The sequence below is a fragment of the Oncorhynchus mykiss genome, chromosome 6, assembly GCF_057628025.1.
Source record: "Oncorhynchus mykiss isolate SJ-2025 chromosome 6, ASM5762802v1, whole genome shotgun sequence".
Classification (NCBI taxonomy): domain Eukaryota; kingdom Metazoa; phylum Chordata; class Actinopteri; order Salmoniformes; family Salmonidae; genus Oncorhynchus; species Oncorhynchus mykiss.
In genome coordinates, this window is record NC_143027.1 from 50,647,670 (window position 1) to 50,659,123 (window position 11,454).

The 11,454-nt window shown below is 40.4% G+C and overlaps 1 protein-coding gene across 1 annotated transcript; it reads right to left on the minus strand.

Annotated features, from left to right (window-relative positions):
- Positions 1-2,715: 2,715 nt before the first annotated feature.
- Positions 2,716-4,652, minus strand: LOC149982908 (uncharacterized). The gene is made up of 3 exons (XM_090239443.1): positions 4,372-4,652; positions 3,722-3,831; positions 2,716-3,611 (listed from the first exon to the last, which is right to left on the minus strand). The coding sequence occupies exons 1-3, from the start codon at positions 4,527-4,529 to the stop codon at positions 3,394-3,396; spliced, it is 486 nt and encodes a 161-aa protein (XP_090095569.1). The 5' UTR covers positions 4,530-4,652; the 3' UTR covers positions 2,716-3,393.
- Positions 4,653-11,454: the final 6,802 nt, after the last annotated feature.

Genomic DNA, 11,454 nt, shown 5'->3' on the forward strand with positions numbered 1-11,454 from the left:
TTTTGTGCTCTTGTAGGAAGAAACCACTCCCCCATTTCTGACTACAAAATAGCTATAACTGAGCTAATAACTCACTAACTAGAAAAGAATATGAACAAATGTGCACACGTGGCTACATGCAGCTCTAACTTTGATCTCAAAACAAGCACATAATAATCTCAACCACTCATGTTGTAAAACAGCCCAGTTCAAAATGAATGGCACAACTTCATATATGGCAATGGTCTATTTGCATATAGGCTTACTACAGCTCTGATTGGTTATGGGTAATATTACGTTGATTCGATCACAATTCCCACAGTAAAGGGAAACGTTAATTGTGTTAACTAATGGGGAAAACTAGAAAGTTGTGGGAAGTTCAAGTTCTCATGATTCTCTGCAAGGGCAGATTTTTCTTTTGTGCAGCAGTCCCTGGAGTGCTGCGCACCCTGCGCAATTTAGAGGGAACATTTCACGTGATCATCTCTGGTAATTTAACCGATTCCTTAGGTTATTTGGGGCATTTTGATATTGCCTATAGGACGCAAAATTGCTGCGAAGATGGCCCGCAAGTGAGCTGCATCACATATACCTAAAATAACATTGTGGGACTGTGGTTGGGTTCGGATCCAGCTTTTCAGGTAGCTAGTGGTAGTTGGACAGAAAGCCAGGGAGTCGGCGGGTGCGGTATGAAAAGCTGCAGTTCCCGTGTAGACCTCTAGCTAGAGCCCCTGCATTCTATATGACAGGGTTGGCTTTCCATACCCTAAGATATGTTGTGCATCAATGGAAAATATGAGATTACCCAACTATATGCTTACCATTACCCTGATTCTACCATTCCAAACATGCTCTCTCTCAATATAGGAGGAAGGTGGAATCCAATTACACAGGCCTTTGACGCTTGTAGGATGTGGTAGGGCTTGCAGTCGATAACAGACTACAAAGCGCTCCCCAGCTGTGAGATGCCCAGTGATGCAGAACTACCAAACAAGCTAAATGCCTATAATTCTCGCTTTGAGGAAAACAACACTGAGTCTTGCATGAAAGCCCCTGTTGTTCCGGATGACTGTGCGATCTCACTCTCTGTGGCTAATGTGAGCAAAACTTTTAAACAGGTTAACACTCGCAAGGCTGCAGATGGAATCCCAGGGCTCGTTCTCAGACCATGCACAGACCAGCTGGCAAGCAATTTCACTGACATTTTCAATCTCTCTGTAATCCCAACATGTTTCATGCTGACCACCATTGTCCCTGTTCCCAAGAACTCCAAGGTAACCTGCCATGACACACATCAACACCGTCATCCCAGACACCCTGGACCCACTCCAATTAGCATACCGCACCAACAGATCCACAGATGACACAATCTCAATTGCATTTCATCAAGAGCATCTTGACTGGCTGCATCACCGCTTGGTATGGCAGTTTCACTGCCCTCAACCTCAAAGCACTACAGAGGGTGGTGCGGACAGCCGAGTACATCACTGGGTCCAAGCTCCCTGCCATCAAGGACCTCTATAATAGGCGGTGTCGGAGGAATGTCTGAAAAATTGCCAAAAACTTTAGCCACCCACGACATAGACTGTTCAATCTGCTACTGTCCGGCAAGCAGTACTGGAGCATCGACTCTCTCTGACTAATAGGCTCCGAGACAGTTTATTTCCGCAAGCCATGAGACTGCGAAAATAGCCATGAGACTGCTAAATAGTTAATTAAATGGTTTCCCGGACGACCTGCATTGACCCCATCTTGCACTGGCTTTATGCACACTCACAGGACTATATATGCACTATATATACACTCACTCTTAAACATTACACTGACACTCTCACACAAACCCACACATTCACTTACACTACATAAGCACACGCAGATCACACACACACACACACACACACACACACACACACACACACACACACACACACACACTTTCACAATCATCATATGCTACTGCTAGTCTGTTCTTTATTTTACCCTTATTGTTGTCTATCCTGATGCCTAGTTATTGTACCTTGTCTTCATGTACATATCCACCTCAAATACCTTATTATTATCTATCCTGATGCCTAGTCACTTTACCCTGCCTTCATGTACATATCTACCTAAAATAACTTTTGATTATTATCTATCCTGATGCCTAGTCACTTTACCCTGCCTTTATGTACATATTTACCTCAAATACCTAGTACCCTGCAAATTGATATGGTACTGGTACTCCATGTATATAGCTTCATTCTTGTTCCTCTTGTGTTAGTTACTATTTGTATTTTTCTTATTTTATTTTCTGTGGATCTGTCTCCGTACGTTCGTACATTCGTCACATGCGATATCTCAAACAGCACTGGCAAGATTTTGACGAAACTTGGGTGAATGATGCGCCTTCCCATAGGGATCTGGCATGTACAAAATTACACTGGTTGGTCAGATAGTGGTGCTATGACAAGCGATTGAAAATGCTACATTTGAAATTGAAATTTCCCTCACCCCGTTTGACGTAAAGTCATGAAATTCGGTGCTGCTTTTATTGTTGTTGTTTACTGTTGCCTTGCACTTTTTAACTCTGCATCATTGGGAAAGGCTCGTAAGCAAGCATTTCATGGTCAAGTCTACACACGCTGTATTTGGTGCATCTGACAAACAAAATGGGATTTTGATCAAATGTTTCTCTCTCTCTCTTTCATAAACACATATATGATGTGTACATATGTGCACACAGGGAGAGTGAACATGCATTGGTCCAGGCAGCTCACCTAGGGCTGTTTTATTCAGGTCTGCCTTTTTAAAAACCTACCTTCGAGCTAGTAGGCGATGGCACCTGCTCAGTTCCAGGTGAATTTCAGTTATCAAAACACAGTGGAAAAGCCTGTACTCCATACCCCACTAAAAAACCTTGCACAACACTAATTCTACTAGTAGTAGGTACATTTGAAGCTGACAGAAATATAGTAACAGTACATGACTATCATTTATGCAAAGCTAATAATTCAAGCAATAGAGGAATTATCTCTCTTAGATTCACATGTTACTTTTAGAGGGGAGAGTGCTGTGGATTTCAGAATTTTCAAAATTCTTCATTATTAATATGAGATGAAAGGTGAGTTCCTAACGAGTTCAGGAAACCAAGCCACAGCTTTTTGTGATGTTTAAAGTGTTGGGGGAAGATATTTTGATCAAGTGAGACCTTTAGAAAATATGCACATTTTCTTTAACACTAAACATACAAATATGTAATTTACAGTTATAAAGAAGGTGAAATCGTATAGTTTGTGGTTTTATAATTTGATTATACTATATGTAGAAAGCATATACATCCTTTCAAGCCTTTTTGTTGAATAGAAAATATGTCATATCATCTTTATCATATTTGTACTGTTTACTTGAGCTTGTGTCCTCAAAAGGGAATACCCCTCAAACTCCTTGGTTCTTGGGGTGTTCAGCCTGGGCACAACAGGTTAGCCCGTGTGCACAGTCACAGTACTCAAGATTTCTACGCAGTTTAGAGCGTCCTCCTCGCAGTACGCAGGCCTCTCCCTCCTTTGGGATGAGTCGTTTCCCTGTTAAATAGCGGACGCAGCACAGCCTTGCCTCACAGTCTCCAGAGCGCACGCATGTGGCCATCTCTGCCACTGAAGAGGGAACAAGACAGTTAGTACCACACTCAGATATGTAGAACTGCAAGAGTTGCAAGCAGCACACACAGTTTGGGACCAGGCTATCCTTTTCCAAGCTTTCTTACTTTTCTCTATGTTTTTGTCATCAACAGGAGCAAGTATTTCCTTATTCTGGTTCTTTTTCTGAGATCCATTGCAGGTATTTCTCTGTGTAGATATAGGAACGACATTACCACTTACACATGATAGAGCAGCAGAATTAAATTATGTAATGTTAGCAGTTCTGTTTAAAAGGGCAATCTGTGATTGGTACATTTTGGACTTTTGAATTTGTGATATAGCCATTTATTCTTGAAAATATAAAATAAAAGCCTCCTGAGCAACTGTTATTCCCATCAGAACCCAACATGTAGGGGCTAAGCTTGTTTTACTCAATTGTTTGTAAACAATGTAATTGTAAACAAACACTGTGTAGCCTCAAAACATGGTTAAAACTATCATTTTGATCTCATGTCAGTAGTTGCATATAGCTTTGTCTATGAATTTGAGAGTGGTTACATTTCTCCCTCCCCAACCCTTCAACTGCGGATTAACCTTTCAGTTTTTAATAATTCACATTATTATGTACCCCCACTGTTCCACTGTACAGGTGCACCTGCATTAAAAACAACAAAAAAACTTGTATATTTCAATCTGAAAAAAAAAAGAGATACTTGAATGACACTTGAACACTTGAATCCACACAGCTGTAACACATAGCCTAGTCATCACTGGTCACTCCACTGCAGGTGCTCTCACCTGTTCCAACATATCCATCTCTTCTTTAGAGGATAGGATTATATTCAAGTCGAGGCTGTGCACACAGCAATGAGAACACATGAACAGCAAAGCGATTGTAGGTGTCCACATTGTTGACCAAAGAAAATGACACATAATATCCAGCAGTTATAAGTTGCAAAATCTCCAATACAGAAGACGAACCCACTTTTGTGTGAGCAGAGCAGTTATGACACTACAAGTGTCAAGTTTAAATGTCACATGCACAAGTACAGTGAAATGCCTTTCTTTCTATCTCAAAACCCCCAAAATGCATTAATCAATAACAATGCAATAATAGAAAATAACAAGGTAGACTTAAAAACAAAAGATTAAATGGCATGAAATATACATTTGCAGAAGCCTACCTTGCATTTACCCTTCAACATTTGAACCTTAAAAACCTCTTAGATGTAAAGTCCCCTGTTTAAGGGAACTGCATGGTTCCGGTACCGGTTCAGACCAACATTTTTTTCTTATAAATAGATCTGGGGACCGAAATGGCTTGCATTGAGCGATAGCTCTGGTTCCCACAGTCACAGTGCAGGTGTATCCTGGTACTTATAACCCTACAAGTTTCAAGTTTCAAGTTTCAAGCTTACATTTTTTATGTCACATGCACAAGTACAGGGAAATGCCTTTATTGCAAACACAAAACCCAACAATACAAGAATCAAAAACAGCGAAAATAACTTAAGGTAGAACAAAAAAACACAAGAAATAAGAAAACACCGGCCCACCCGCACAGCATAAAGCTTCTACTTCTTTCATTGCACACCAAAATCCACACAAATTCCTTCTCCCAACACACAGAGGCCCTTTGAAACATATGTTTAATGAATGAGAAATATTCTTTGAACAAAACGCATCAATTGACATGGATTAGAGCTACATTCTGGCCAACCGGAACATATGGTAAGCGTCTCTCTTTAGAACTAGACTAGTGTAGGCTATAGGGGGAAATGTAGTAAATGTAAGATTTGTCAACTGTTTGATGGTCAGAGCTCATTACCATCACTCCTGTAATAATAATAACTAGATCAGAGGACTGATATGAGGGGTTGATTCTGTCCATTTTGATATTATGAGTCTACTTTTTGTGATGTTAAATGAATATATTGAATCACCTATGAACAGTCATTGTGACTGCACCCATTGGGAATCTTCTCCCCACCCAAAATAGCATATTTCAATGGCTCGAGCTGGAGGGCTGCATTGGGACCTGCAGGACCAGACAGAAGTAATTGCAGCGCGGTCGTCATTTTTCATGCTGCTGTTGGGAGTGGGCGGTCAGACAGAGAATTGAGAAATCAAAATAGTCTTGTTGTCCCACAGAGTATTTGGAAACGGATATCTTTCTGCTTTGTATGCCTTATCCTACCTATTGTATTAAAATCTTTTTTTTCTCATAAGCTTACCTCTTCAATCCTAGTCGGGCCCTGCAAGATCAAGTGCGCCTAGTATATGTGTGGTCTTAATGAAATAGAGCGGGCTGCCTATGCATGGGCGGAGAAACACGTGGCAGTTACCTAGACTATAGTTTACTACAGTGTCTGTAAATAAGTATTGATAATGGAAAGAAGTGGAGGGCGTCCAACCGACGTCGGTTTAGGTGCAATCAAAACATTTGATCCTCATTGAAAAGGAAAAGGTGCAATGCGCACAGAGTGAGCGAGCGTCTTTTCATTTTCAATAGATATTTATTACCTATTACTTTGTCTCTGTCTGAAAATCGTCCTCCTGAAAGGTAGCCTATATCCTATACAGTGGCGGAACTAGAGTTTTATACATGGGTTGTCCAGGGGGTGGCCAAGGCTACTTCAGGGGGTCCATAGACCATGACAGAAAATGTGTGTGTAACCCTGACCTGGCATCTCAGGAGCAGGACTGAATCCTATGATTGCTGATTAGAGGTAGAAGTGATAATTCACATAACCGGAGTTCTTCAATGTGACAAATAGTGTGGCCCAAAAGGGTTACTTCGCTAGAATTTTTTAACATACTATAAATAGTCAGCGTCACACACACACACACACACGAGTGAGACTTGGGTCCCTCTGTTTTCATGAATATATAATCTGGGTCTATAAGTATTGAACATCCAAAATTATTTCTCAAAATAAAGCTCTAGCACCAAGGAGATAAGATAGCATTTGTGTGTTACATAAATTGCATAGTTATTTACAAAAAAAATGTATTTACAAAAAAACACACTGCAATTTGACATACCAGGTATCAAGCAGAAACAGACCTGAAAAATACAAATAATTTTGGTTCCCATCATTTCAAACTTACAGTATCATATTTATGCTCATATAAATTGTGTTAACTAATAGCAAAGAAAAGTTTTGGAATTGGACTAATCAAGACCAAATTAAATCTGTGTGACATGATACCCTTTGGATTTATCATTTTAGAATGTCAGTGTACTAGTTAGTACACAGTGCAGGTTTTAATCATGACCAGAGGGACCGCCTAAGTGCCAAATTATTCTAGGCAGATTTAAAACAGCATAATTCTGCGGTTCTGGTGAGAACTGGCAAAATGTTTCACAAACTCATACATGTTGAGGGAGTGTGCCCTCCTTGACTCAACACTGAGATTTCCGAGATGACTTAACCTGTCAACAGAAATCTTACAAAGTCAAAATAGCTCATGGAAGACCTCTTTATAAGGTTCTAGAAACACAACAAAGTCAAGGAGAGTAGACGGTCTGTCCCTTCCACCTTTCTCTCTCCTATCAAGAAACAGCTTGGTTTGATGAACCTGATGTTTGAGGTCCTCTAAATCTGACTCAAAGGTCTGAGCAAAGGCAAACAGAGGCTCCTCATTCAAGCATGTTGTACTCGTTGGGTTGAGAGACTGGACCCCTTGCATTATCTCGCAATTCTTCTTTGAAAAATGCCTCTGCAGCTCAGCTGTGAGACTGTCAAGCACCTGATAAAAGAAAGCTCTTTGGAAGCTCTCACCATCCCTTTGGTCGCTATTTTTCTGTCCTACAGTGCTCATCATCCATGAGTTGTCCTTGTTTTAGGCTGTCTTTTACACACTGTTTGTACACTAATTTTGCAGTGCTCTGCAATCTCTTCAATCTCTTTCCATAGTTATCCAAAGTAACCCTCACTTCTGTTGTCCTGTAATGTGTCTGTAGGAGACCTACTAGATCCACAGCCCTTGCTAGGTCAAGAGAGCTTGTTTGGAGCATGTCAGAAAGACATTTGGCATCACAAAGCACTTTACAAAAGGTAACCAAAAGCCCTATGAAATGTAAATCTATATGAGAAAGAAGGCCCCACTGATCTATCACCACTATTTTCAAGTGTAATATCCTGTAGCACTCTCAAAATTGCTGGAAGCCTGTCCCTCAGATTACGGCATGCCATGTATCTGCATGCCCACCAATGTAAATCTTGCACTGTTTTTAATCTGTGCAGACACACCATAATGCTTTCCGCTCATAGCCTAGCCCCACAAGATTATTTCTGTAGTCCAGGCCATGTTTTTCAAGGCAATCAATTATCATTTTTGTGAGACCTGCTGCATCTAAGCTTTCAGCTGACTGAAAGTGTAAAAAGATTTTGTGGATGGCCCTTGTTGTAATAGTACCTCACAACTAAAGACATTTGTTCTTTTTTCTTTAAATATTTGGTTTCATCTGCAATTACATTAAAAACATCACTTTCTTTTACTTCTCTTATTATTTCACTTTGTATCACCTCAGCTAAGCCCTCAAGAACTTCCTTCTGGATTTGGTGGCTTGTGTACTTAGAATTGCCACATGCATTCATCCTTTTCTCTGTGAGGGGGTCATGCTTTGCTATTTCTTCTATATTGTCAAAAAATGACCCTTGTTGTGAGAGTCATCAGACTCTCGATGAATTCTCTGCGCTATATTTTGAGTGGCAGTTAATAGGAGCACATCTGCAATTGTTTTAATGTAAGTAGAGTTTTCCTCCACTTTCTTTTGCCGGTCGTCATTTATGACATCTAACATTGATGAGTTGCTGTCAATAGCCCTTTTATGCTGATTCCAAGCATACATAGCATTGATATGATGCTCTGCCTTCGAATGGATCTTAAACCCAGAATCGTTAAACAGAGCCTTTTTCCAGTTACAAAAACCTGACTGTAATGTGAAGGCAGATTTAGGTGTATTGTGTAGAGAAAAATGCCTACAGGCGAAACAATAAGTTGAATCTTGATTTACAGAATATTCAAGCCCTGAATTGTCCTTATAACAGGAGCTGTTGAAAGCCCTTTACCTAGTACCATGCTGAGTTCTGGGAAATGTTTTCAAACACGGCTGTACAGGACCCTCTTCTCTGGATCTTGAAATGTCTGAAACGCACGTTAAATAATGTGTCTTATGTCCATGGAAATGTCTAATTAAGGGATCCACAAGATTAGATACTAACAGCTGCTAAATAAAATGTGTAATTTAGAGGGAAGGGCTCGATGACATCTCCTGGCAGCTCTGGCTCACTATCTTGCTAAGAGCCAGAGGTCTCTGTGTCATCCCTTGATATATCTATTACATTAAAATAACACAAAAACCATTAGTGTATAATCAAAATAAAAATGCCACAGCCATCAAAGCAAGAGCACACATGAATCCAACCATTAGTGGTGGTAGACTGGGTCCTTGTGAAGTCTGACCACACTGACTCTGACTAGCCTCGGGTAGAGAGAGCTGCTCTGGGGTCCGGTGGTGATGCAAGGGCTGGGGTCCTTTTGCACCTGATCTACCTGTTTGTGCTTCTTTAAAAATAAGTCTGATATCTATCCCTTCCTTTTCATGTTTAATTGACCCTATGAAAAAAAATAAGACAGTCTACGGTTACATCTAAGCATCCAATTACCCACATTTTAGTCCAATCTCAATCTTAATTACAAATCCCCATTATCACAACTGTACCTTAAAATCAGCTACCAGCCTAAGTTACTAGTTAGATCATGGCTAGCCCTACTCTGCAGTATAACTTAGCTAGCTATAACTTCTTACACTTTTACGATAGCAAACAGGCTATCTGCAAATTGTGGTAATCTTTTGAGTAACGTTAACAGATTGATAATAACAATTGTTCATTTTGAGTTCAAGCACCAAAATCTAACTGAGTTCATGGAATTTAAATAGCTGAATGTTAACTTGCTGAACACTGACAGCTGTAGCCTACTAGTTACCCCACATTAGCTAAACATTCATATACTGTAACTTACGACACTGCACTGTATATGCGTGTATAACTAGCACAGATGTAAACATAATGTTAGGCTAAATTGGGAGCCGGTCTCTCTTATCAAAGGTCTAACGTTAACTTACACAAAGACTCAACTTTCATAAAAGTTGTTCAGGAAACCTAAATCCGATGCTAAACCTTAAAACGTACTTCAAATATGATGCTTTCGCCAATCGCGAAAAGAGCCTGTGTAAATATTCTATCTTCTTCTGTCTGTTCGTCTTATTCTTATTCTTCTGTATCTTGCAAACAACGTTAATATTCTCTCTTCCTTGTCTTCGAATTTGAAAACGTCAAAATAAATGCTTCTTTCAACAAGAGGTGAAACTAGATGTAAATCAGCATCAAACATCCAGTAGCAAATTACATTTTGAGGTGACACCCGGTGTGGCCAATCAGATGTCAGGGGGGTCCAGTGCCACCCCGGGCACCCCTCTGGCTCCGCCCCTGATCCTATATACAAAACATAGCTCAAGAGAAAGTGCAAGTGTCCACTCTTATCATTCTTGCTGATCTGTGTTCAGTAGCCATACGTGAGAGATCAGGTGCTCATGTGGTCTCAGCTAAATAGAGTAGGCGATAACCTATGCATGGCCGGAAAAGCAGTTATCGTCCCACTCCTAAAGGGTAGGCTATTAAACGTAGCTAAAGTGCAAGTATCTCCAACTTCGTCTAGCCTATCGGCTGATATAGCCCAGGAATACATGTAGCCTAATATAATGGGATACGGGAGCCATGTTCCCTCTAATATCTTTTGGCACTGAGAAAATGTCAGATCTGCTGAGAGCAAACGTAAACCTTGTTAAATGTCTGTGCACCTTCTAGCATGAGTTTACTGAGAACACCGAGGCTGTACCCGCTTTCATTTATTGTTTTAACAGTGACCAAGTAGGCTACTGTTGCTATTTGATCATAATGTAGGCCTACCAGAGTGGCTTACAGTTAAAAAACTACGGAAAAAAAGAATTGCATAACATGTTAACAAGGAAATAGCGGTTCTATCATTCAGCCTACAGTAATAGCCAATTTAGTGCTCAATGTAGGCCGACATTCCATGAGACTTTTGAAAAACACATGCAGGCCTTCACATGAACCTTATTTATCCACTTGTCCTTCAGACAAGGAGGTGACTGAACATTTTGTTATGTTGTTTGATGCAAGAAACCACTTTACAAAATGAAAGGAATTAGTATTAGTATTCCCACTCCCCCATTGCTGACTATAAATGATCTACCACTGGGCTAATAACTCATTAACTAGGAATATGAACAAATGTGCACACATGACTACATGCAGCTCTCCCTTTGATCTCAAATCAAGCGCATAATAATCACAACTGCTCATGCTGTAAAACAGTCCAGTGGCACAAATCCATATATGGCAATGGCCTATTTGCATATATGCCTACTGCAGCTCTGATTGGTTATGGCGCACTTGTCTGTGTAGAGTATGGGTATGCGCTCTACCTGCAACAAAATCTCTTGCAAAGTTAGTTTTGGTATGTTTCATTGAATGTGGCTAATATTGAGCTAATTCGATGACAATTCCCACTGTAAAGGGAAACGTTGATAGCGACCCCTGTGGCGGGCCAGGTAGCTAATTTGGGAAAACTAAGTTAAGTTCAAGTTCTTGTGCTTCTCTGCAAGGATTGATTTTTCTTCTGTGCTGGCTTTCCATATCATAAGACCATTACCCTGATTGTACCATTCCAAACATGCTCTCTCTCAATATAGATGGAAGGTGGAATACAATTACGCAGGCTCCAATGCTAGTTGGATGTGCAAAACCCAGCTGTGAGATGCCCA

Bases quoted from the DNA above. Each gene is read 5' to 3' on its own strand.
- LOC149982908 (XM_090239443.1), bottom strand. From the start codon at position 4,529: ATGTGTCATTTTCTTTGGTCAACAATGTGGACACCTACAATCGCTTTG. The intron at 3,832-4,371 runs ACCAGTGATGAC...ATCATGTGTAAG, and splicing joins AGAGCACCTGCAGTGGAGTG to TGGTAATGTCGTTCCTATAT. The intron at 3,612-3,721 runs GTAAGAAAGCTT...TTCCCTCTTCAG, and splicing joins TGACAAAAACATAGAGAAAA to TGGCAGAGATGGCCACATGC.